This window comes from Garra rufa, chromosome 15 (genome assembly GCF_049309525.1).
Source record: "Garra rufa chromosome 15, GarRuf1.0, whole genome shotgun sequence".
Lineage (NCBI taxonomy): Eukaryota > Metazoa > Chordata > Actinopteri > Cypriniformes > Cyprinidae > Garra > Garra rufa.
This window is the reverse complement of record NC_133375.1, coordinates 43542925-43568615: the sequence shown is the minus strand read 5'-3', so window position 1 is coordinate 43568615 and position 25691 is coordinate 43542925. Positions and strand designations below refer to the sequence as shown.

The 25691-nt window shown below is 41.7% G+C and overlaps 1 protein-coding gene across 1 annotated transcript; it reads left to right on the top strand.

The window, feature by feature from the left end:
* Window positions 1–3277: 3277 nt before the first annotated feature.
* lzts3b (leucine zipper, putative tumor suppressor family member 3b) lies at window positions 3278–25476 on the top strand. The gene is made up of 6 exons (XM_073819612.1): window positions 3278–3447; window positions 7135–7652; window positions 11154–11696; window positions 12875–13195; window positions 16520–16750; window positions 24725–25476. Exons 2-6 carry the CDS (start codon window positions 7212–7214, stop codon window positions 25367–25369), a joined length of 2181 nt encoding a protein of 726 aa, XP_073675713.1. The 5' UTR covers window positions 3278–3447; window positions 7135–7211; the 3' UTR covers window positions 25370–25476.
* Window positions 25477–25691: the final 215 nt, after the last annotated feature.

The window sequence follows — 25691 nt, the reverse complement described above, 5'->3', positions numbered from 1 at the left end:
AAGCTCATTTTATATGTGCTATATATAGATGGACACTCTTGAGACTCCTCTACTGGCTCGTTCTTATCAGAAACTGAGAAAATAATAAAATGATAGCGGCATGAACGTTCAGTTTCATAATATTTAACAACATATCATTTAAATCCCAGGAGAGAACCTGCATAGTTGAACATTTAAAAGTTGATAGCTAAAGACTATCATAACGTGTTTAGACTAACATTAGCTAGGTTGCTTCTCTTCAAGGACATCTTAATCGTATTCTTGTTAATCAATAACTCAAGGCAAGTCATAGTCATGAACACTTTTTTTAAAATCTTGTAATATTTTAAAGCCTTTATTATTTTTCAACTCTACAGCTGTGCAATAAAATTCACTTCAAAGATTCACTTTTCATTCATAAAGACGACATGGAAAAATGTCTTTTCACAGAAAACGTCTTTTTTTTAGCTGAAAATGACATGAAATGACGCATATAACCAGCAGATGGCAGCAGAGGATCAATCATTGGCTGCAGCTTCAACTCGATAGTTTTTGGGGTTTTTTTTCAAGAGGTCTTGCTTTTCGATTTATTATAAAATTACTAGTATAATAAATTGTATTACTTTTATCGCACTGAAGTATATAGTATAGCAAGTGCAGAAAGTCATTAAGTTCAGACACAAACATCCTATAAGGGTGAATTATTTAAATACTTACAGTATTGTTCACTACAAATGAAGTAAGTTATGGTAAATATTTATGGTATAAGAATCAAATAATGCACTCAATATGAATTTGAAATATTTTCTATAATTTAATAACTACATCTTTTATGCTTTATCTTGAAGTTTAAAAGCTATTAAATAGCCTATATTTAACACAGACCTGTTACTGCTGTAGTTTAGTTACTCTGAATTTAGTCTGAATCATTTCATGCACAGCTCTGTTTTTGATATCAGTTTGTTAGATGATTGGTTCGGTTATTACTGTCAATCATAGCAATGACTGGCGCATATTTAGCCGATTTACTCATATATTTTGTTTAAACTCAAGTTTGTCATTCTGGAAACGGTATACATGGATGTTTGGTCCCCTTAGACAAACTAACCTTTTCTTTGATTGTGAATGCATTATGTAGAGAAAACGAGAAAAGTACACTCCTATTACGGCTCACTACAGTTTACCAGAAATTACTAAACTGGCTCGTCTAAAACAAGGAAGTAATCTGTGCATTTGGTCAATTCTGTTAAAGACAATATCGCCCTTTGCATTGAACTTTGAGCATCGTAACTTTGCAGATGTAACACTAACATTACACACTAACTAAAGTTAAAGTGAAATCATAATCAATGATCCCTTTAAGTACCCCTGAGATTTTAAAATAAATATTTTAATTACTAAGCATCACATTTGCATGTTCACGGTTCTCTGGTTAATTGTCATATTTCTTATTTTTTAGTAAGTTAATTATTTTGATTGCTAATTTAAAATGATTTATTTTAATTTTACATTTTGGTGATTTAATTACTTGTTAGCCTTTCATTAAACTCACAAACCCCCTGCAGCTCCTTTAAGAACCTGTTTGGGAAACCTTGATGTAATATAATGTTTAATGCATTTCATGTTCATTGACCATATGCATGGATTAATTCCTTGTTTTAGTCAAGCCAGCTCAGTAATTTCCAGTCAACTGTACTGTGCTGTAATAGAAGTGTATTTTGCTTGTTTTCTCTACATAATCCATTCACAGTCAAAGTAAAGTTTAGTTTTTCTAAGAGGACCAAACATCCATACCGTTTGAAGAATGACAAACTCGAGTTTAAAAAAAATATATGAGTAAATCAGCTAAATATGCGCCAGTCGTTGCTATGATTGACAGTAATAACCAGACAAAACATCTGACAAGCCGATGTCAAAAACAGATTCAGAATAAATTCAGAGTAACTAAACTACAGCAGTAACACGTTTGTGTTGGTTAAATATAGGCTATTTAATAGCTTTTACATTCAAGATAAAGCATAAAAGATGTAGATATTAAATTATAGAAAATATTTCAAATTAATATTGAGTGTATTATTTAATTCTTATACCATTAATATTTAACTTATTTAATTTGTAGAGAACTATATATATAAGTATTTAAATAATTCACCCTTATAGGCTGTTTGTCTGAGCTTGATGACTTTCTGCACTTGCTATACTATATACTTCAATTTATTATAAATCGCAGAGCAAGACATCTTGAAAAACTATGGCGTTAAAATGTCAGCCAATGATTGATCCTCTGCTGCCATCTACTGGCTATATGGGTCATTTCATGTCATTTTCATCTTAAAAAGACATTTTCTGTGAAAAGACATTTTTATGAATGGAAAGTGAATCTTTAAAGTGAATTTTATTGCACAGCTGTGGAGTTGAAAAATAATCAAGGCTTTAAAATATTACAAGATTTTAAAAATGCGTTCATGACTATGAAGGCAAGTTACTGATTATCAAGAATAAGATTAAGATGTGGTTGAAGAGAAGTATCGCTAACGTAATGATAGTGTTTAGCTGTCAGCATTTAAATGCATAACTATGCAGGTTTAAATAATATGTTGTTAAACAATATGAAACTGAATGTTCATGCCGCTATCATTATTTACAATGTTACTATTATTTTTCTCAGTTTCTGATGAGAACAAGGCAGTACATGAGTCTCAAGACTGTCCATCTATATATAGCACATATAAAATGAGCTTCAACGGAAGTTTACGAGCTGCTTCTCATTATGCGGAAGTTCTAAAGAACGCTGGTCAATTACAATGAAAGGAATATATTTTCTCACTCATTATAGTACAATGTTTTCCTGTTTAAATCAATGTGATGTGGTCAAAAGTAATCTGATTATATTACATAAAATGTATAATGTAACGGATTACATTAGCCTAAAGATTACTATTTTTGACGTGTAATTTGGAATCAGTAATGGATTACTTTTTAGGGTAGTTACATGTCTGTTTTGAACAATAGCTACGTCAATTAATTATTAAGAAAATATTTTGTAAGCAAAAACCTATTTACGAAAACTTGGGGTAGTGAAACACCCCAAGTTGAGGGAAAACAAATGCTCTTACTGATAAAACATCCCACATCCGTTTGGATCTCCCTCAGGAGGATCACGAAGTACGCATGCGCGTAGTACAAACGCGTCCTCCTGACTGACTAGTGACATATACTACGCGCATGCGCGGTGCCGTCGGCGTTTCGGGGGGCGTTGCTGGCGTGCGGCAGAGGGGCGGGGCGGAGGTGGGTGTGTGGCTCAGCTGATACACGCATCCGCTGACTATCATCATCATCCTCCTCATCGTCGCCAGAGACCTGCTCCTGTCAAGATACACACCGCTCGGTTTTATGGACGCGACGCGACCGGCTCGGTGAATGAACGCGGCTGATGTGACGCGCGTCGCTGTCCGCGGTGCTGAAACAGTGAGTACGATCGCAGTCATGTGGATTTCATACGCGGAGCGCTGTCGATGTGTAAAGCGACTGATTATAGAAGAATAGAGAGAGATAGAGAGATAGAAAGAGAGAGACTCACTCGACTGGAAGTAAACCACTGAACGGACCTCCATTCTCCCTCGCAGATAAAGCCAGCGAGCACGCATTATGTAATGCACTGATAGTGGCAAGGAGGGCAAAAGCAACCCATCTCCTGGTTTCCATCTTCATGGTGCGTCTTTGTTTCTGTGGAGAGGAGAAAATGGAGAATAGATGCAGTGTTTTGATGCTCAAAGGGATTCGCGCTCTCAGAATTCAGCTGTTAGATAACAACAGCACATGAAAGGCGATGCAATCTTTTGTGCGGGCACTGAGAGTTGCTAATCGGAGGTTTCACATGATTGTGCAACTTGTTGTGTCAAGGCCTTACGGAGCCCGTAAAAGTTGAACCGGATCTCTCTTCACACACAAAGCCACACACACTCACCTCGTGGCCCATAACAAGCCGAGGTGCCAATGCAAATGTATGTGTGTGTGTGTGTGAGTGTGAGATTTAAGTGCGAGAACAGATGAGGTAATGGCAAAGCACTGGAGTGTGAACCCCCTGTTGGCCGGTCATGGTGCTGCAGCTCATTGTGAGATCTAACAGCTTCTGTCTTTCATGGTGTGTTTTCATGCACGTTACCGGTGTCAAACACGAGCCTGGATCAATCTGGCTGATGCTGTAACACACAGTTAGGGTCTGGGTGTAGTGAGTGTGTTTGTTTATGTAGGGGATCATGCGAAATTCACTACTGGTAATGCACTGAAGGTGTCCATTGTTTTGTTGTTGTCTTATATCTCTTGAACCTGTCTGAGGATTTTACACATGTACTGGAGCATTTCTCATGCTACTGTTAAAGCGTTTTAATAATCAAATGTGACCCCGAAGCACATTGTATGGGTCAAAATTATCATTTTTTCTTTTAGGATGTTAAGATCTTGTTTCATGAAGATATTTTGTACATTTTCTACTGTAAATATATCAAAACCTAATTTTTGATTAGTAATATGCATTGCTAAGAAGTTCATTTGGACAACTTTAAAAGGTGATTTTCCCAGTATTTAGATTTTTTTGATTTTCAAATAGTTGTATCTCAGCCATGAGCCAAATATTGTCCTATTCTAAACAAACCATACACCAATGGAAAGCTTGTTTATCAAATTTAAGATGTATAAAACTCAATTAAAAAAAAAAATGTACCCTTATGATTGTGGTCCATGGTCACAAATTGTTCCTATTAGGCTACTATTAGACTATGTGAAATTTGTACACTACCACTTAAAAGTTTGAGGTTGATTCTGCTCACCAAACCAAAGATGCACTTATTTGATCAAAAATACTGTAAAAATGGTAAATATTATTACAATGTAATATAGCTGTTTTCTATGTGAGTATATGTTGATATATAATTTATTTTTATGATCAAAGCTGAATTTTCAGCATCATTACTCCAGTCTTCAGTGTCACATGATCTTTCAGAAATCATACTAAAATGCTGATTTGCTGCTCAAGAAACATTTTGCTGACCAATATTTTTGTGGAAATCGTCATACATTTTGTTTTTCAGGATTCACAGAGAAATAGACAGTTCAAAAGAACAGCATTTATTTGAAATAGAAATATTTTGTAACATTGTAAATGTCTTTAATGTCACTTTTTAACAATTTAATGCATCCTTGATGAATAAAAGTATTGTATGTTGTTCTTTTTTTCTTTTTAAACAGTACTAACCCCACAGTTTCCACAAAAATGTTTTTAACTGTTTTTAACATTGATAATAATCAGAAATGTTTCTTGAGCAGCAAATCAGTATATTAAAATGATTTCTGAAGGATCATGTGACACTGAAGACTGCAGTAATGATGCTTAAAATTCAGCTGCGCATCACAGAAATAAATTACATTTGAACAGATATTCACATAGAAAACAGCTAATATAATTTTTAATATTAGAATATTAGAAAAGATTTCTATTTGAATAAATGCTGTTCTTTTGAGCTTTCTATTCATCAAAAACAACTGTATCACAATTTTCACAAAAATGTAAAGCACAACAACTGTATTAACAACTTTAATAATATTGAAAATCAGTATTTTATTGATGATTTGTGACCCTGGAGCACAAAAAAACATTCATAAGCATTAGCCAAAAATATGTTGTATGGGTCAAAATTATACATTTTTCTTTTATGGCAAAAATCATTAGGATATTAAGTGAAGACCATGTTCAATAAAGATATATTGTAAATTTCCAACCGTAAATATATTAAAATGTCATTTTTGATTTGTAATATGCATTACCAAGAACTTGAACAACTTTAAAGGCAATTTTCCCAATATTTCGATTTTTTTGCACCCTCAGATTCCAGATTTTCAAATAGTTGTATCTTGGATAAATATTGTCCTATCCTAACAAACCATACATCTATGGATAGATTATTTATTCAGATGATGTAATAAATAGACCCTTATGACTGGCTTTTGGTAGAAAGTAAAAACACCAGATTCTTTATTTTTGAGTAAAAATATTAGTTTTTAATGCGAAGGGCCAAAAGTGATTCAAAAACTTTGACCACGGACCAAAATAGAATTTTGCATTTTATCCAATTATACTATTTTTATTATTAAAATGTATACTTTACCTTATTTTTAACCAGATTCACTTGATTTCTTGAATTAAACAAAAAAGGTAATTACATTAATAATAACCAAATAATTATTAAAAAAGTAACTTTTTGATATTGTGTTTTTTAAAAATAAGTACTTTTTAGAATTGTTTTAATTAAATTGACTGATTGCAATGAAAACATAAAACAACAAATGTTACAACATTTTGTAACTGGTCTGGGCTTCTGGGGTTAAACATAAAGGCAAATAAACAGCAAAAATTCTGTTCTGTTTTGTTTTTTTGTAGAAGAAATCAGTGGAGATCAAATAAGAAAAATATGGTAACACTTTACAATAAGGTTTTATTTATTAATTTTCTTAAAATGTAAAATTATATTCAACCAGATTCACTTTTATTGTGTGTTGAATTAAACAAAAAATTAAATAACATAAATAATTATTAAAAAGAAATGTAAAAACTTTTTGTTACTGTGTTTTTGAAATATGTGACCCTGGACCACAAAACCAGTCATAAGTGTAAATAAGCTTTCCATTGATATATTGTTTGTTAAAATAGGACAATGTTTGGCTGAGATGCAACTATTTGAAAACCTGGAATCTGAGGGTGCAAAAAAATCTAAATATTGAGAAAATCGCCTTAAAAGTTATCCAAATGAAGTTCTTAGCAATGCATATTACTAATCAAAAATCAAGTTTTTATATATTTATGGTAGAAAATTTACAAAATATCTTCATGGAACATGATCTTTACTTAATATCCTAATGATTTTTGGCATAAAATCTCCAATGCATTTTTGGCTATTGCTACAAATATACCTGTGCTACTTAAGACTTAAGTTTTGTGGTCCAGGGTCACATATGTACTTTTTAGATAAATGTTGTCCTATCCTAACAAACCATACATCAATGAATAAGTTCAAAATAACATCATATATTTGAAACAAGGTTCTAAATCTATGTTTCTGAATAATATGACTAAATCTCTAACCTCTGTTCTGACCGCAGTGTCTGTCTGGAGGTCCGGCCGCTGCGATGGCCCATGCGGAGGGTTGCGGCGTTGAGTGACGCTCTGGTTCCCCAGCATGGGCAGTGTAGGCAGCGGGGTGGCCGGTGAGCAGGAGTTTGCCATGAAGAGCGTGGGCACGCGCACCACCCTCCCTCGTGGCCCTCCCCTGTCCCGCCGCGGCCCCTCCGACCGCAGCTGCAGCGCCGAGCGCCTCCACGCGCCTCCCTCCACCTCGGAGGGCTCCAGCGACGAACGGGGCGGGAGCAGCACCACCACGGACCGAGGCCAGATCAACATCGCTGCATCTCGCCCCATCAACGGGGCCGGGCCGGAGGGGAACCCCTCAGGCCGTCGGGACGCACACAGAACTCTGGACGCTTGCGGTAACGTGGTGGGTCACGGCGCTGAGAAGAACCACGATGGTGCGGCGGCGGTGAAGGGGAGAGACGGGAACAACAGCAAAAGAGACAGTCGCACGCCGCCCAAGATCCTCACTGTATCTGGGAAACTAGAGCAGGTACGACTGATGTGGTTCCTTCCTAATACTTCCTACTCACCCCCTTGTCATCCAAGATGTTCATGTCTTTCTTTCTTCAGTCGTACAGAAATCATGTTACTTGGGGAAAAAAATTCAGGATTTCTCCAAATATAGTGGACGTCTATGGTGCTCGGAGTTTGAACTTCCAAAATGCAGCTTTAAAAGGGTTTTAAACGACCCCAGCCGAGGAATAAGGGTCTTATCTAGTGAAACAATAAAATTACAATTTATATAGTTTTTAACCTCAGATGCTGGTCTCGTCTAGCTCTGCATGTACTCTGTGTATTCTGGCTCAAGACAGTTAGGGTATGTCTAAAAACTCCCATCTTATTTTCTCCTCCAACTTCAACATCGTCCTACATTGCTGGAAAAATACAGACCCAGTGTTTACAAAGTGAATGTGCAAAGGTCAAATGCCCTTTCCAAAAAAAGGTAAAACAGTGATGTAGGACGAAATTGTTTTTTGAGGGAAAACATTTCAGGATTTCTCTCAATATAGTGGACGTCTATGGTGCTCGTGAGTTTGAACTTCCAATATGTAGCTTCAAAGGACTCTAAATGATCCCAGCCGAGGAATAAGGGTCTTACCTAGCGAAACGATTGGTTATATTCAAAATAAAATTACGATTTATATACTTTTTAACCTCAAATGCTTGTCTCGTCTAGCTCTGCATGTACTCTGTGTATTCCGGTTCAAGACAGTTAGGGTATGTCTAAAAACTCCCATCTCATTTTCTCCTCCAACTTTTAAATCGTTCTACATCACTGCAAAAATACAGACCCAGTGTTTACAAAGTGAATGTGCAAAGGTCAAACGCCCTTTCCAAAAATAGGTAAAACAGCGATGTAGGACGAAATTGTTTTTTGAGGGAAAACATTTCAGGATTTCTCCAAATATAGTGGACGTCTATGGTGCTCGCGAGTTTGAACTTCCAAAATGCAGCTTTAAAAGGGTTTTAAACGACCCCAGCCGAGGAATAAGGGTCTTATCTAGTGAAGCAATTAAATTACAATTTTTATAGTTTTTAACCTCAGATGCTGGTCTCGTCTAGCTCTGCATGTACTCTGTGTATTCCGGTTCAAGATAGTTAGGGTATGTCTAAAAACTCCCATCTCATTTTCTCCTCCAACTTTTAAATCGTTCTACATCGCTGCAAAAATACAGACCCAGTGTTTACAAAGTGAATGTGCAAAGGTCAAACGCCCTTTCCAAAAATAGGTAAAACAGCGATGTAGGACGAAATTGTTTTTTGAGGGAAAACATTTCAGGATTTCTCCAAATATAGTGGACTTCTATGGTGCTCGCGAGTCTGAACTTCCAAAATGCAGCTTTAAAAGGGTTTTAAACGACTCCAGCCGAGGAATAAGGGTCTTATCTAGTGAAACAATAAAATTACAATTTATATAGTTTTTAACCTCAGATGCTGGTCTCGTCTAGCTCTGCATGTACTCTGTGTATTCCGGTTCAAGATAGTTAGGGTATGTCTAAAAACTCCCATCTCATTTTCTCCTCCTACTTCAACATCGTCTTACATCACTGCAAAAATACAGACCCAGTGTTTACAAAGTGAATGTGCAAAGGTCAAACGCCCTTTCCAAAAATAAGTAAAACAGCGATGTAGGACGAAATTGTTTTTTGAGGGAAAACATTTCAGGATTTCTCCAAATATAGTGGACTTCTATGGTGCTCGGAGTTTGAACTTCCAAAATGCAGCTTTAAAAGGGTTTTAAACGACCCCAGCCGAGGAATAAGGGTCTTATCTAGTGAAACAATAAAATTACAATTTTTATAGTTTTTAACCTCAGATGCTGGTCTCGTCTAGCTCTGCATGTACTCTGTGTATTCTGGTTCACGATAGTTAGGGTATGTCTAAAAACTCCCATCTCATTTTCTCCTCCAACTTTTAAATCGTTCTACATCACTGCAAAAATACAGACCCAGTGTTTACAAAGTGAACGTGCAAAGGTCAAATGCCCTTTCCAAAAATAGGTAAAACAGCGATGTAGGACGAAATTGTTTTTTGAGGGAAAACATTTCAGGATTTCTCTCAATATAGTGGACGTCTATGGTGCTCGGAGTTTGAACTTCCAAAATGCAGCTTTAAAAGGGTTTTAAACGACCCCAGCCGAGGAATAAGGGTCTTATCTAGCGAAACAATTGGTTATTTTCTAAATAAAATTACGATTTATATACTTTTTAACCTCAAATGCTGGTCTCGTCTAGCTCTGCATGTACTCTGTGTATTCCGGTTCAAGATAGTTAGGGTATGTCGAGAAACTCCCGTCTCATTTTCTCCTCCAACTTCAACATCGTCCTACATCGCTGTTTTACCTTTTTTTGTAAAGGGCGTTTAATCTTCTTTGCACATTCACTTTGTAAACACTTTTGCAGTGATGTAGGATGATTTTGAAGTTGGAGGAGGAAAATGATATGGGATTTTTTGACATACCCTAACTGTCTTGAACCACAGAGCTAGATAAGACCAGCATTTGAGGTTAAAAAGTATATAAATTGTCATTATTTTAAGAAAATAACCAATAGTTTCGCTAGATAAGACCCTTCTTCCTCGGCTGGGATTTTTTAGAGTCCTTTGAAGCTGCATTTTAGAAATTCAAACTCGCAAAGTCTATTATCTGGAGAGAAATCCTGGAATGTTTTCCGCAAACATAATTTCTTATCGACTGAAGAAAGAAAGACTTGAACATCTTGGATGACAAGGGGGTTAGTACATTATCTGTAAAGTTTTGTTCTGGAAGTGAACTAATCCTTTAATGGACTTTGTTGATAGTGTAAAGTTGAACCCTTTTCCAACAATGACTGTATGATTTTGAGATCCATCTTTTCACACTAAGAACAACTGAGGGACTCACATGCAACTATTACAGAAGGTTCAAACGCTCACTGATGCTCCAGAAGGAAAAACCAAGCATTAAGAGCTGGGGGGTGAAAACTTTTTAAACAGAATGGAGCTAAAGGCACCCCCTAAAAAAGCGCATCAGAGAGCGTTTAAACCTTCTGTAATAGTTGCATATGAGTCCCGTAGTTGTCCTCAGTGAGAAAAGATGGATCTCAGAATCATACAGTCATGTTGGAAAGGGTTCAAATACACAAAAATGCACAAAAATTGGAAAACCAAAGAATTTATGGAACCTGAAGGATTTTTCTGAAGAACAGCAGGCGGTTTAACTGTTCAGGACAAACAAGGGACTCATGATTAACTATCACTAAACATAAAAACACAGCTGTGGATCATTCAGGTAACAACACAGTATTAAGAATCAAGGGGATGTAAACTATTATTTTCTCTTGTGGACTATATGTGAACATATAGGTCAGTACTAAACAAACAATAACATGCATTTTCTATAATCCCTCTTATGTTTTTGGTCAAATAATTAACATTTTGCAGATTCTGAAAGGGTGTAAACTATAAAAAAAAAAAAAAAAAAAGTAAAAACTGCTTTGTTCTCCTCGTTCAGAATAATTCTGCTCTGGTCCGGCCGTCCGCCTTCAAACCCGTCGTCCCCAAAAGTTTTCACTCCATGCAGAACCTGGTGGGTCAGTCTGGAAGCGGAGGACGATCTGCTGGAAGCGGCGGAGGATCGGACGCCCCACAGTCCCTCTGTGAGCAGGACAGTCCCGATCGGGACCCTTCGGGGGGAAACGACGGCCAGGGCGGCATGTCCGACTCCGGGAGGAACTCTCTGACCAGCCTGCCCACCTACGCGGGGCCCGGCATGGGCTACGGTCCCGCTCAAGCGCTCGGTCCTCTCAGCGCCTCGACCAGCCACATCAACAGACTGAGCAGCACAGCGGCGCCCATGGACAAAGCGGACAAACCCAACTATCAGAACGGCCTGAGCGTGTCCGACAGCGGACAGTCCTCCTCCGGGAAGAGCTGCTTATCGTATCAGAGACTCTGTCATCATCTGACGGACACGAGCACCACCGTCCAGCCGTCGCCCTCCACCGACGATATCATCCAAGACCTGGAGGACCGACTCTGGGAGAAAGAGCAGGAGGTGAGGAGTACATCCCGGGGTCAAATTTCAAGATAGAAATGCACTTATAAAATGACTTACTTAGATTTTTTGTCTTGTTTCCAGCCGAAATATCTAAAAATTCTTAAATGAAGAAGGATTTTTTTTAGACGAGTAAAAAGTATTGTCTTGATTTCAGAAAAAACAAGTCAAAATTAAGTGTGTTTTGCTTGGAACAATGGGCTAAGAAAAAAAAATCAACAATACATTTTTCTTACCCCATTGGTAGATTATTTTGCTTGTTTCAAGCAAAAATGCATTTTTTGACTATTTTTATTCTGAAAACAAGACAATAATTTTTAGTTGTCTAGAAAATACTTCTTGATTTAAGAATATTTTGATATTTTAGTTGGAAACAAGACAAAAAAAGTAAGAAAAGCATTTTTTGCAGTAAAAAGGTACAATATTATGCTTTCACTGCAAAAAAAATGCTTTTCTTACTTTTGTCTTGTTTCAAGCCAAAATATCTAAAAATTCTTAAATCAAGAAGGATTTTTTAAGACAAGTAAAAATTGTCTTGTTTTCAGAAAAAAACATGTCAAGTTTTTGCTTGAAACAATGGGCTAAGAAAAATAATCAATAAATTTTTCTTTCCCCATTGGCAGATTATTTTGCTTGTTTCAAGCAAAAACACTCTTAATTTTGACTTGTTTTTCTGAAAATGAGACAATTTTTAGTTGTCTAGAAAATACTTCTTGATTTAAGAATTTAGATATTTTAGTTGGAAACAAGATAAAAAAAAGTAAGAAAAGCATTTTTTTGCAGTGAAAAGGTACAATATTATGCTTTCACTGCAAAAAAAAATGCTTTTCTTACTTTTGTCTTGTTTCAAGCCAAAATATCTAAAAATTCTTAAATCAGGAAGGATTTTCTAGACGAGTAAAAATTATTGTTTTGATAAATAATCTGCCAATGGGGTAAGAAAAAAAATCTTATTTCAAACAGAAAACAATCTTATTTTTCTCACCCCATTGGCAGATTATTTTGCTTTTTTCAAGCAAAAACTCACTTCATTTTGACTTGTTTTTTCAGAAAACAAAACAATTTTTACTCGTCTAAAAAATCCTTCTTGATTTAAGAATTTTTAGATATTTTGGCTGAAAACAAGTGTGAATATTTGCGAATTCTTTGCATTATGAATACCTGTGATTGTTCCTCAGGTGATCCACATGCGCCGTAACCTGGACCAGAGCGAGGCGGCCATCGCGCAGGTGTTCGAGGAGAAGCAGCGTGTTTGGGAGCGTGAGATGGAGGAGCTGAGGCAGAACTACGCCGGGCGTCTGCAGCAGGTCACGCACCGAGCCCAGCGCACACAGCAGGCCCTGCAGGCCCACATCGCCCGTCTGCAGCAGGACAAGGGCCGACTACAGGAGGAGATCAGCACCCTGCTCGCCCAGAGAGAGGAGCTGGAGAGGAAGTGCCTGGATTACCGCAAGGAGCAGGCGGACATCCTGCCCCGCCTGGAGGAGACCAAGTGGGAGGTGAGACAAGCACAAATAAATCAGCAAAGTGATGCCAAAGAAGAACCAGGGTCAATTTTTTGAATAAATAAGGTTTCCATTGATGTGTGGTTTAAGTTAGGATAAAACAATATTTGAAAATCTGCAATCTGAGTGTGCAAAAAAATCTAAATGTTGAGAAAATTGCCTTTAAAGTTGTCCAAATGAACTTCTTAGCAATGCATATCACTAATCAAAAATTACGTTTTGATATATTTAGGGCAGGAAATGTCTTGAACATGATCTTTACTTAATATCCTAAAGATTTTTGGCATAAGATCGATAATTCTGACCCATACAATGGATTTTTGGCTATTGCTACAAAATACCTGTGTGACTTAGGACTTAACTTTTGTGGTCCAGGGTCACATTTGTGGTTCCTCAAAACACCTTTCAATGATCAGTTCATAAAAGAACCAAATCTTCTAAAATGTACACTGTAAAAAGGTTTCACCAGATTCAACTTAAAAACCTAATTTCAGCAGCTGCCTTAAGTTTTTAAGTTAAATCATTTTAACATATTACAATACAAAATTAGTTGATACAACTTGTAAATTTAAATGGCTTAAGTTGATTTAACTTAAAATCTTAAGCCAGCTGCTAAACTTAAGTTTTTAAGTTGAATCTGGTGAAAACATTTTCTTTATGAAACCACCGATGGCGATGAAGAACCTTTATTTTTGAGCATAATGCAACACTGACACCAACTCTTAACAGACAAAAGATGAAATAAAAAAGATGCAAATGTGTTATTCAATTATTTAAATATTAACTTAAAATCTTACGAGGCTTTAGGAAAATATTTTAGATTTAAATTTAATTTTTTTTTAAATCCCTGCTTTACAGATAAAAATATATTTTATATAAACATTTCTGGTGAAGTTTGGAATAATAAATAGTTGTTACAGCTGAATTTAATTGATAAAAAAAACTAATATTGTGAAATATTTTTAGAATTTTAAAAAGTTATTTTCTATGTGAATATCTGTTAAAATGTAATTTATTTCTGTGATCAAAGCTGAATTTTCAGTATCATTACAGCAGACTTTAGTGTCACATGATCCGTCAGAAATCATTCTAATATGCTGATTTGCTCAAGAAACATGTGGCTGATTATTAACAATGTTGAAAACAGTTTTCTTAGATGAATAGAAAGTTCAAAAGAACAGCATTTGTTTGAAACAGAAATCTTTTGGAACAATATAAAATGTCTTTACTGTCACTTTTGATTGATATAATGCATCCTCAATTAATAAAAGCATGAATTTCTTTGTTGAAAACATTGTTTTTAAAAAATATAGGGCAGCACAATGGTCTTCAACATTGATAATAATCAGAAATGTTTGTTGAGCAGCAAATCGGTATATTAGAATGATTTCTGAAGGATCATGTGACACTGAAGACTGCAGTAATGATGCTGAAAATTCAGCTTTGATCACAGAAATAAATTACATTTTAACAGATATTCACATAGAAAACAGCTATTTTAAATTAAAAAAATATTTACTATTTTTACTCTATTTTTGATCAAATAAATGCAGCTTTTTTCCAAAAACATCTTAATTTTTTCAACATTGTGGCAGTGTATATTATTCACTATATTGACTGAAATTTGAGAGCATTTCAAGTAAACAATTTAAGTTCATGAACTGATTTAGACTAACATAAACAGAGGCTGAATTTATTTGATTAAATAAATTAAAAAACTGTAATATTTTGAAATATTTTCAGAAATCAAAAAATTTGTTTTCTATGTGGATATCTGTTAAATTGTAATTTATTTTTGTGATCAAAGCTGAATTTTCAGCATCATTACTGCAGTCTTCAGAGCCACATGATTGTTCAGAAATCATTCTAATATGCTGATTTGCTCAAGAAACATTATCTGATTATTAACAATGTTGAAAACAGTTGTGCTGCACAATATTTTTGTGAAAACCGTGATGCATTTTATTTTTCAGGATTCTTAGATGAATAGAAAGTTCAAAAGAACAGCATTTGTTTGAAACAAAAATCTTTTGGAACATTATAAAATGTCTTTACTGTCACTTTTGATTGATAAAATGCATCCTCGATTAATAAAAGTGTGAATTTCTTTGTTGAAAACATTGTTTTTAAAAAATATAGGGCAGCACAATGGTCTTCAACATTGATAATAATCAGAAATGTTTCTTGAGCAGCAAATCGGCATATTAGAATGATTTCTGAACAATCATGTGACACTGAAGACTGCGGTAATGATGCTGAAAATTCAGCTTTGATCACAGAAATAAATTACATTTTAACAGATACTCACATAGAAAACAGCTATTTTAAATTCTAAAAATATTTCAGATTTTTACTCAATTTTTGATCAAATAAATGCAGCTTTTTTCCAAAAACATCTTAATTTTTTCAACATTGTGGCAGTGTATATTATTCATTATATTGACTGAAATTTGAGAGCATTTCAAGTAAACAATTTAAGTTCATGAACTGATTTAGACTAACATAACAGAGGCTGAATTTATTTGATTAAATAAATTAAAAAACAGTAATATTTTGAAATATTTTCAGAAATCAAAAAAGTTGTTTTCTATGTGGATATCTGTTAAATTGTAATTTATTTCTGTTATCAAAGCTGAATTTTCAGCATCATTACAGTAGTCTTCAGAGCCACATGATTGTTCAGAAATCATTCTAATATGCTGATTTGCTCAAGAAACATTATTTGATTATTAACAATGTTGAAAACAGTTGTGCTGCACAATATTTTTGTGAAAACCGTGATGCATTTTATTTTTCAGGATTCACAGATGAATAGAAAGTTCAAAAGAACAGCATTTGTTTGAAACAGAAATCTTTTGGAACATTATAAAATGTCTTTACTGTCACTTTTGATCGATATAGTGCGTCCTCGATTAATAAAAGTATGAATTTCTTTGTTTAAAACATAAACAAAAACATTAGGCAGCACAACGGTAATCAGAAATGTTTTTTGAGCAGCAAATCCGTATATTAGAATGATTTCTGAAGGATCATGTGACACTGAAGACTGCAGTAATGATGCTGAAAATGCAGCTTTGATCACAGAAATAAATTACAGTTTAACAGATATTCACATAGAAAATAACTTTTTTAAATTCAAAAAATATTTAAGATTTTGTGCAAAAACATTTTTTTTTTTTTTTTTACAAAAACATCTCAATTTTTGTCCACTTCCGGTATTTTGCCGGTTACTCGACGCGGGCAAAATGAAATCGAGGATTTTTAAAAATCAGACAGCTTTAGACTAAACCCAGCTTTTCTCTGCTTTGTGTTGATCAGCTGTGTCAGAAGGCGGGCGAGATCTCTCTGCTGAAGCAGCAGCTGCGTGAGAGCCAGAACGAAGTGACACAGCGGGCCGGAGAGATGGTGGCCCTCAGGGGTCAGCTGAAGGAGCTCAACGCCCAGCTGAAGGAGCGCGAGGAGACCATAATCGGCCTGAAGGACTCGTACACCAACAAGAGCCGCGAGCTGGAGAGATGTGAAGGAGAACTGAAGAGAACGCTGACAGAGGTGCGCACATCTGGAACACAAACACACACAAAGTCTAATTTTAATGCAAGTCTATTAATGGAGCATTTTGGTTGATATAGAGCACAACAGTTGGGTTCTAAAGGTAAAATCACTTCTATTTTACTTTCAGAATTTGCAAAATGTAAATTATTTTACCAAAATAAGAGGGATCATGCAAAATACATGTTATTGTTTGTTTAGTACTGATCTGAATAAGATATTTCACATAGAAGATGTATAGTCCACAAGAGAAAATAATAGTTGACCTCGTTCAAAAGTTTACACCCCCTTGAGTCTTAATACTGTTACCTGAATGATCCATAGCTGTGTTGGGGACAGTTACTTTTAAAAGTAATGCGTTACAATATTGAGTTACTCCCTAAAAAAAGTAACTAATTACGTTGCTTAGATGCTTTTTATGGAAAGCAATGCGTTACGTTACTTTTGCATTACTTTTTAAATCTGGGCAGGGCTTGCTTGTTTGTTTTTAATATAAAAAGTTCTATTTTTGGCAAATGTAAAAGCCTGTTCACAGCAAAAGCCTCAGGCTTAGAGAAAAGTAAATTGACGTCTGTACAGTAGACCGCAGAAGGAAAACTGTCAACTCTTCAGGTATAAAAAAAAGGAAAACAAATGTTATATTTTAAAATAGCTGTTCTATGTAAATAATTTATTTCTGTGCTCAAAGCTGAATTTTCAGAATCTTCAGAAATCATTCTAATATGCTGATTTGCTCAAGAAACATGTGTCTGATTATTAACAATGTTGAAAACAGTTGTGCTGCACAATATTTTTGTGAAAACCGTGATGCGTTTTATTTTTCAGGATTCATAGGTGAATAGAAAGTTCAAAAGAACAGCATTTGTTTGAAACAGAAATCTTTTAGAACATTATAAAATGTCTTTACTGTCACTTTTGATCGTTATAATGCATCCTCGATTAATAAAAGCATGAATTTCTTTGTGTAAAACATTTTGTTTAAAAAAAAAAAACATTAGGCAGCACAACGGTTTTTAACACTGATAATCAGAAAAGTATCACATGATATTTCAGAAATCATTCTAATATGCTGATTTGCTCAAGAAACGTGTGTCTGATTATTTACAATGTTGAAAACGTCTAGGTTACGTAGGTAACCCTCGTTCCCTGAAGGAGGGAACGGAGACGTTACATGGGAATTCGCTTAGAATCCAATCATCTCTGAGCCTTATACAAAAGGCCAATGAAAATTGGCGAGTGGCATTTGCATGACGCGCCACGCCCCGTACATACGGGTATAAATAGCGACGTCATGCGCCAGTCAGACAGGTTCTTCGCTGAGGAGCCGGGATGAGCCGGCGTCAGCGCGACGACAGGGACGTGGCAGGGGATGTAACGTCTCCGTTCCCTCCTTCAGGGAACGAGGGTTACCTACGTAACCTAGACGTTCCCCTTCAGTCGAATCACTTCGACGTTACATGGGAACTGACCCTATGGAACAAGCCACGTCCCTGCGCCGCGTTACGCAACGACCACGTGCCGGCAGGCGGACGTGTCAACAGGCGGACGTTAACGTAACCTTCCCAACGCCCTGGGGCCCGAGAAGGGGGGGTCCCCAGGGATGCCAGAAACTGAAGCAGGGGTTGGGGGGGGCGGAGACATGAATTCTGTCCATGTGAAAATAAGAAATTCAATATATCCATAAGGGGTTTTAGGGATATACGAGGAAAACAGAGGCCTTCTGGTTGACCCCTGGAAAAATATAAAGAAAAATAGCCACAACCTGCGGGGCGAAGGAGACCCGGCAGGAGCACAGTCAAGAACTACTCCGCGTCTAGCCCGGACTGTGGGGCATGGAGGACCCAGGTTCGCCGGAGGGAACAACTGGAAATAGCGCACGGATCCACGTGGGAATGGCGCAGCAAGCCGACACTAGCCGTCCTCCCGGTCACCTGTCAGAACTCGGGAGGAGACGGCCTCTAAGCGAAGGTTGTAAAACCTGGCAAAGGTATTCGGTGTCGCCCAGCCGGCAGCTCTGCAAATGTCTGCTAATGAGGCGCCATGTGCCAATGCGTAGGAAGATGCAACACTCCGTGTGGAGTGGGCATGCAAGCCTAAGGGGCAAGGCTCTCCCTGATATAAGTAAGACAGGGAGATGGCTTCTACCACCCAATGCGCCAACCACTGTTTGGAGACAGCATTCCCTTTCTGCTGACCTCCGAAGCAGACAAAGAGCTGCTCGGTGCGTCTGAAGTGCCGAGTGCGGTCTACGTAAGTGCGCAGAGCACGGACTGGGCACAGAGACGCAATAGCTGGGTCTGCCTCCTCCAAGGGCAGAGCTTGCAGGCTCACCACCTGATCGCGGAAAGGCGTGGTGGGAACCTTGGGCACATAGCCGGGCCGGGGTCTCAGGATGACGTGAGAATCGCCGGGCCCGAACTCCAGGCACGCTTCGTCGACAGAGAAAGCTTGCAGATCCCCCACCCTCTTGATGGAGGCCAACGCAGTCAGGAGCGCTGTCTTTAATGACAGAAACTTAAGCTCAACTGAGGCGAGGGGCTCGAAGGGAGGTCCCCGCAGGCCCTGGAGGGCGACGGAGAGGTCCCAAGAGGGTACGAGGCGCGGTCTGGGAGGATTGATCCTCCTAGCGCCTCTGAGGAATCTCACGACCAGAGGGTGCTTACCTAGGGATGATCCATCCACTGCATCGTGATGTGCGGCAATAGCGGCAACATACACTTTGAGAGTCGAAGGGGACAGCCTGCGCTCCAACTTCTCTTGCAGGAAGGAAAGCACTACAGCAATCGTGCATCTCTGTGGGTCCTGTTCTCGTGAGGAACACCAGTCGACGAATAGACCCCACCTCAGTGCGTACGCCTGCCTTGTAGAGGGGGCTCGGGACTGAGTGATGGTTTCTACCACGGCCTGTGGAAGGCCGGCGAGGTCTGAAGCGTCCCGTCCAGGAGCCAGACGTGCAAGTTCCATAGATCGGGACGTGGGTGCCAGATAGTGCCCATCCCCTGAGAAAGAAGGTCCTTCCTCAAGGGGATTTTCCAGGGAGGGGCTGCCGCGAGGGAAATGAGTTCTGGGAACCAGGTCCTGGCAGGCCAGTATGGGGCGACCAGGAGAACCTGCTCCTCGTCCTCCCTGATCTTGCACAGGGTCTGTGCAAGGAGGCTCACTGGGGGAAAGGCGTACTTGGGCCCCGGAGGCCAGCTGTGGGCCAGAGCGTCCCTGCCGAGGGATACCTCGTTGAGGGAGAAGAACTGCTGGCAGTGGGAGGATTCGGGGGAGGCAAACAGATCTATCTGGGCCTCCCCGAAATGCCTCCAAATCAGCTGGACTGTCTCGGGGTGGAGTCGCCATTCTCCAGGGAGGGTGGACTGCCGTGAGAGCTGATCGGCTGCACGGTTGAGTTCCCCCGGAATGTGAATGGCTCGTAGCGATTTCAGCCACGTTTGACTCCAGAGGAGCAGACGGCGGGCGAGTTGTGACATGCGACGGGAGCGGAGGCCGCCCTGGTGGTTGATATAAGCCACAGTCGCAGTGCTGTCGGTACGCACAAGTACGTGCTTCTGACGCAACGTCGGTCGGAAGCGACGAAGGGCCAGAAGCACAGCCAGCAACTCGAGGCAATTGATGTGCCACTGCAGTCGAGGTCCTGTCCAGGAGCCCGAAGCTGCTTGCCCGTTGCACACAGCACCCCAACCCGTGGTGGAGGCATCCGTGTAAACCACGATGTGCCTGGACACCTGCCCCAGGGGTACTCCGGCCTGGAGAAAGGCAGGGTCTGACCACGGGCTGAATAGGCGGCGACACTGCGGGGAAACGCCAATCCGGAGTGTGCCACGGTGCCATGCCCGTCTCGGGACTCGGTCGTGTAGCCAGTGCTGAAGCGGTCTCATATGAAGCAAGCCCAGCGGCGTGACCGCGGCCGCAGCTGCCATATGCCCCAGGAGCCTCTGAAAAGTTTTTAGAGGAACCGCTGTCTTGTGCCTGAATAAATCTAGACATCTCAGCACTGATTGAGCGCGCTCGTTGGTGAGACGGGCTGTCATGGAGACCGAGTCCAGCTCCACACCGAGAAAAGAGATCCTCTGCACTGGGGAGAGTTTGCTCTTTTCTCGGTTGACCTGAAGGCCCAGGCGGCTGAGGTGCTGAAGCACCAGGTCCCTCTGGTCGCATAGCGCCTCTCGAGAGTGGGCTAAAAGAAGCCAATCGTCGAGATAGTTGAGGATGCGGAAGCCTGACAGCCAAAGAGGGGCCAGGGCCGCTTCTGCAACTTTGGTGAAAACGCGAGGAGAGAGGGACAGGCCGAATGGGAGAACTTTGTACTGGTATGCTCGACCCTCGAACGCAAACCGAAGAAAGGGCCTGTGGCGAGGAAGAATCGAGACATGAAAGTACGCGTCCTTCAGGTCGATGGCTGCAAACCAATCCTGGGGACGAATGCATGAGAGCATGCGCTTCGTCGTAAGCATCTTGAACGGCAGCCTGAGAAGGGACCGATTCAGGACTCTGAGATCCAGGATGGGTCTTAACCCACCACTCTTTTTGGGCACGATGAAGTAGGGACTGTAAAACCCTGACCTCATCTCGGCTGGAGGGACAAGCTCGATCGCATCCTTCGCCAGTAGGACTGCGACCTCTGCACGCAGGACAGCGGCGTGGGTGTCTGAGTGGACACGGGTGTGAAGGACACCTCTGTACCTGGGCGGAGCTTTGGCGAACTGAATCGCATAGCCGAGACGTACCGTCCGTATCAACCACCGCGAGGGGCTGGGAAGCTGAAGCCAAGCTCCCAAGCGCCTCGACAGGGGTGTCAAGGGAACGTTGACCGACGTGACCGTGGTGGGGCAGCCTGGGGGGGGAACGGGGAGGGGAGACAAGCTGCTCTGAGCAGGGCCTACCTTCTTCCCAGGTTCCCGCGCTGGCGACAGACAGCTCCGTGTCCGGCTCCGAGAGGGCATCCTGGTGCCGCCCGGAACGGGAACACGGGGCCGAGGCCCCGGAGGTGAAGGAAATTGCTCTTTTATTGAAGTTGTGGGTACCGCCGACCCGTGGGCCGGCGGCAGCGTTAAAGTGCACAACAACCCCCGGCCCTCCACCGGGAGCGGGGACGTAGATGTTCTCGTCCCCTGAAGAACAAACTTCTCCACCTCCGGGTTGCCCGCGTCAGGGACGTTTCGCGGCTCTTTTGCGGGTGTTCTTTGCAGGTCCCTGAGAGGCGGGCGGCGCCCCACCCCCGCGGCCGGCTCGACGTCGGGCCGTCTCCTTCTTGGGTTCAGCAGGCGACGGAGCAGGTTTGGTGGGGGCCGCGGGGGGGCGCCCTCGGCGACGAGCGGAGGAAGGCTGAGCCACCGGCGGCGGGATGGGTTTGGACTCGCGGCGGGGCAGGATGTGTTGGATGGCCTCCCTCTGCTTCTGGACTGCCGAGAACTGCTGGGCAAAGTCCTCGACAGTGTCGCCGAACAGGCCACTCTGGGAGACAGGAGCGTCAAGAAAGCGAGCCTTGTCGACGTCTGCCATCTGGGCCAGAGTGAGCCATAGGTGTCGCTCCTGGACCACGGCTGTGGACATCACCTGACCAAGGGAACGCGCCGTGACCTTCGTTGCCCGTAGGGCGAAGTCGGTGGCGGCGCGGAGTTCTTCCATAACTCCCTGGTCGGGACCACCCTCGTGCAGCTGTTTCAGGGCCTGGGCCTGATACACTTGTAAGATCGCCATAGCGTGCAGGGCGGTGGCGGCCTGTCCAGCGGCGTGATAAACGCGGCCCGCAAGAGCGGACGAACGCTCACACGCCCTGGACGGGAGATGCGGACGATCCCGCCAGGTGGCAGCGCCGCGCGGGCACAAGTGCACCGCTACAGCGCGCTCGACCCGGGGAATCGCTGCATACCCCCTGGCCGCCCCGCCATCGAGGGTGGTGAGGGGAGAGGAGCTGGGGCGGGGCCGTGATGAAAAAGGGGCCCGCCAAGATCTTGTCAGCTCCTCGTGCACCTCCGGGAAGAATGGGACCGAGGGAGGGCGAGGTGGAGCCGCGGGGGCCCTCCCTAGGAACCAATCATCCAGCCTAGAAGGATCGGCCGGGGGCGCCTGGGGCACCTCCAAACCGATCCCCCTGGCGGCCCGGAGAAGCATAGTCGACAGCTCGACGTCCACCTCAGACGGAGCGGCCACCTCTGCAGGGGGTCGCGCCGCCGAAGCGTCCGCCTCACCGACCGACTCTCCCTCTGATGCTGCGGTCGACATCTCATCCTCCGCAGGAGCACCGAAGGAGACGCTCAGCCCGCTGGGCGGGGAAGCGTACTGCTCCGGGAACTCGACGGGACCATGCTGTGTGACAGAAGACCGCAGGGCTTTCTGGGCCGGCGGTGCGTTCTGCACGGTGACTGTTAAGTCCCCCCCGCGTCTCGCCGCGGTGGCCGAAAAGCATTGGCGGCTTAACGACGGACCACGGGAGGAAGACGGGGGGAGCCGCCTCGCGAACGAGCGGCGGGACTTCAGCATGGTCATGGTCATGCATTCGCAATGAATGCATTCACCATCCATGAACGCTGCCTCAGCGTGCTCACTCCCCAAACACGTGAGGCAGTGATCATGTCCGTCCGCAGGAGGGAGGAAACTACCGCATCCTGAAGCGCACGGCCGAAAAGCCATTCTGAAAAGAACGTCTTACGGCCGCGAGAAATTGCTCTTTTAGCTCCCGGTCTGCCCAGGGAAAAAGCCGCGGGGCGGCTGTGCACTCAACGGGACTTTTATCGCTGGAAAGCAGAGCGGCTGTATGGCCGTGAAAACGGCAGCCCGCAGGAGATCGCTGACGGCTGCCAAAGAATCTCTTTTAGTAAAGCAGCACGTCAGGAGAGAGAGCAGGAACTCTTTGAAGATTCTGGAAGAATTTCTTGAAGAAAATCGGCTCTTGTAGAGAGACAACAAGCTCAACATCAGACCGGATCTGAAGCGAAGAAGCTGTCTGACTGGCGCATGACGTCGCTATTTATACCCGTATGTACGGGGCGTGGCGCGTCATGCAAATGCCACTCGCCAATTTTCATTGGCCTTTTGTATAAGGCTCAGAGATGATTGGATTCTAAGCGAATTCCCATGTAACGTCGAAGTGATTCGACTGAAGGGGAACAGTTTTTTTTTGTGAAAACCGTGATGCGTTTTATTTTTCAGGATTCATAGGTGAATAGAAAGTTCAAAAGAAGAGCATTTGTTTGAAACAGAAATCTTTTAGAACATTATAAAATGCCTTTACTGTCTCTTTTGATTGATAAAATGCATCCTCGATTAATAAAAGCATGAATATCTTTGTGTAAAACATTGTTTAAAAAAAAAAACATTAGGCAGCACAACGGTTTTTAACACTCACAATCAGAAAAGTATCACATGATATTTCAGAAATCATTCTAATATGCTGATTTGCTCAAGAAACGTGTGTCTGATTATTAACAATGTTGAAAACAGTTGTGCTGCACAATATTTTTGCAGCATAAAATGCCTTTACTGTCACTTTTGATTGATATAATGCATCCTCGATTAATAAAAGCATGAATTTCTTTGTGTAAAACATTGTTTAAAAAAAACATTAGGCAGCACAACGGTTTTTAACACTGATAATCAGAAAAGTATCACATGATATTTCAGAAATCATTCTAATATGCTGATTTGCTCAAGAAACATGTGTCTGATTATTAACAATGTTGAAAACAATTGTGCTGCACAATATTTTTGTGAAAACCGTGATGCATTTTATTTTTCAGAATTCAAAATGCCTTTACTGTCACTTTTGATTGATAAAATGCATCCTCGATTAATAAAAGCATGAATTTATTTGTGTAAAACATTGTTTAAAAAAAAAAAACATTAGGCAGCACAACGGTTTTTAACACTCACAATCAGAAAAGTATCACATGATATTTCAGAAATCATTCTAATATGCTGATTTGCCGCTCAAGAAACAATTATTTCAGCACTGGTTTGTTTCTGCAGGTGTCGATGTTGCGTGACAAGCTGGTGGTGTTCGAGGCCGAGGTTCTGGGTCTCAAGCGGGCTCTGAGCGAGCTGAGCTGCAGGAACGATCACACCGTGTGTCTGAGCGGCATCAGCGGCAGCAGCAGCCTACCGTGGGCCGGTCTGCACTCGCCCCGGACGCCCGAACCCCTGAGCGCCCTCACGCCGCTCAGCGCCACCGTGGACAGCTTCCTCAGCCTGCAGAGCGACGAGGCCAAAGCGCAGCGGCAGGAGGCCGGAGAGCTGCGGCGGCAGCTGGAGCGACTGCAGGGCGAGCTGCACCTGGAGCGGCAGCAGAGAGAACGGCAGGCGCTCACCTTCGCTCAGGAGCGCCACACCTGGCAGGACGAGAAAGAGCGTGTGCTGAAATACCAGGCGCAGCTGCAGCTCAGCTACGTGGAGACGCTGCAGAGGAACCAGGCGCTGGAGGAGCGGGTCGGCCAGCTGGGAGCCAAACGGGTCACGACGCCCGGATCGCCGCCGCCCATCAGCCTCTCCATCCCCGTCCCTGTGACAGTCACTCTGTCCCCCCCGGACGATCCCAAACCGCCCGGCCTGCATCAGCTGGCGCCTCCGTGGCCGGGACCTTCTCGCTTAGAGCGGATCGAGTCCACGGAGATTTAGACGTGAGACAATCGACAGGAGACTGTTCTGATGAAGAGGCAAATGCACCGAAGAGGGCTGAGCCTGCGACACTGCAACAGATGAAAGAAAATGCAGTTAGGAATCAAAAGCGGTGCACATTTCTGCCGCTTTTAAACCTTCTATGGTCTGTGTTGGCCGTATGGTGATGGTCAAAAGTTTGGAATCGTTTTATTATGCTGTAAAAATCTGAAATATTTTTAGAATTAAAAAAAAAATGTCTTCTACGTGAATCTATGTTAAAATGTAATTTATTTTTGTGATCAAACCTTAATTTTCAGCATCATTACTGCAGTCTTCAATG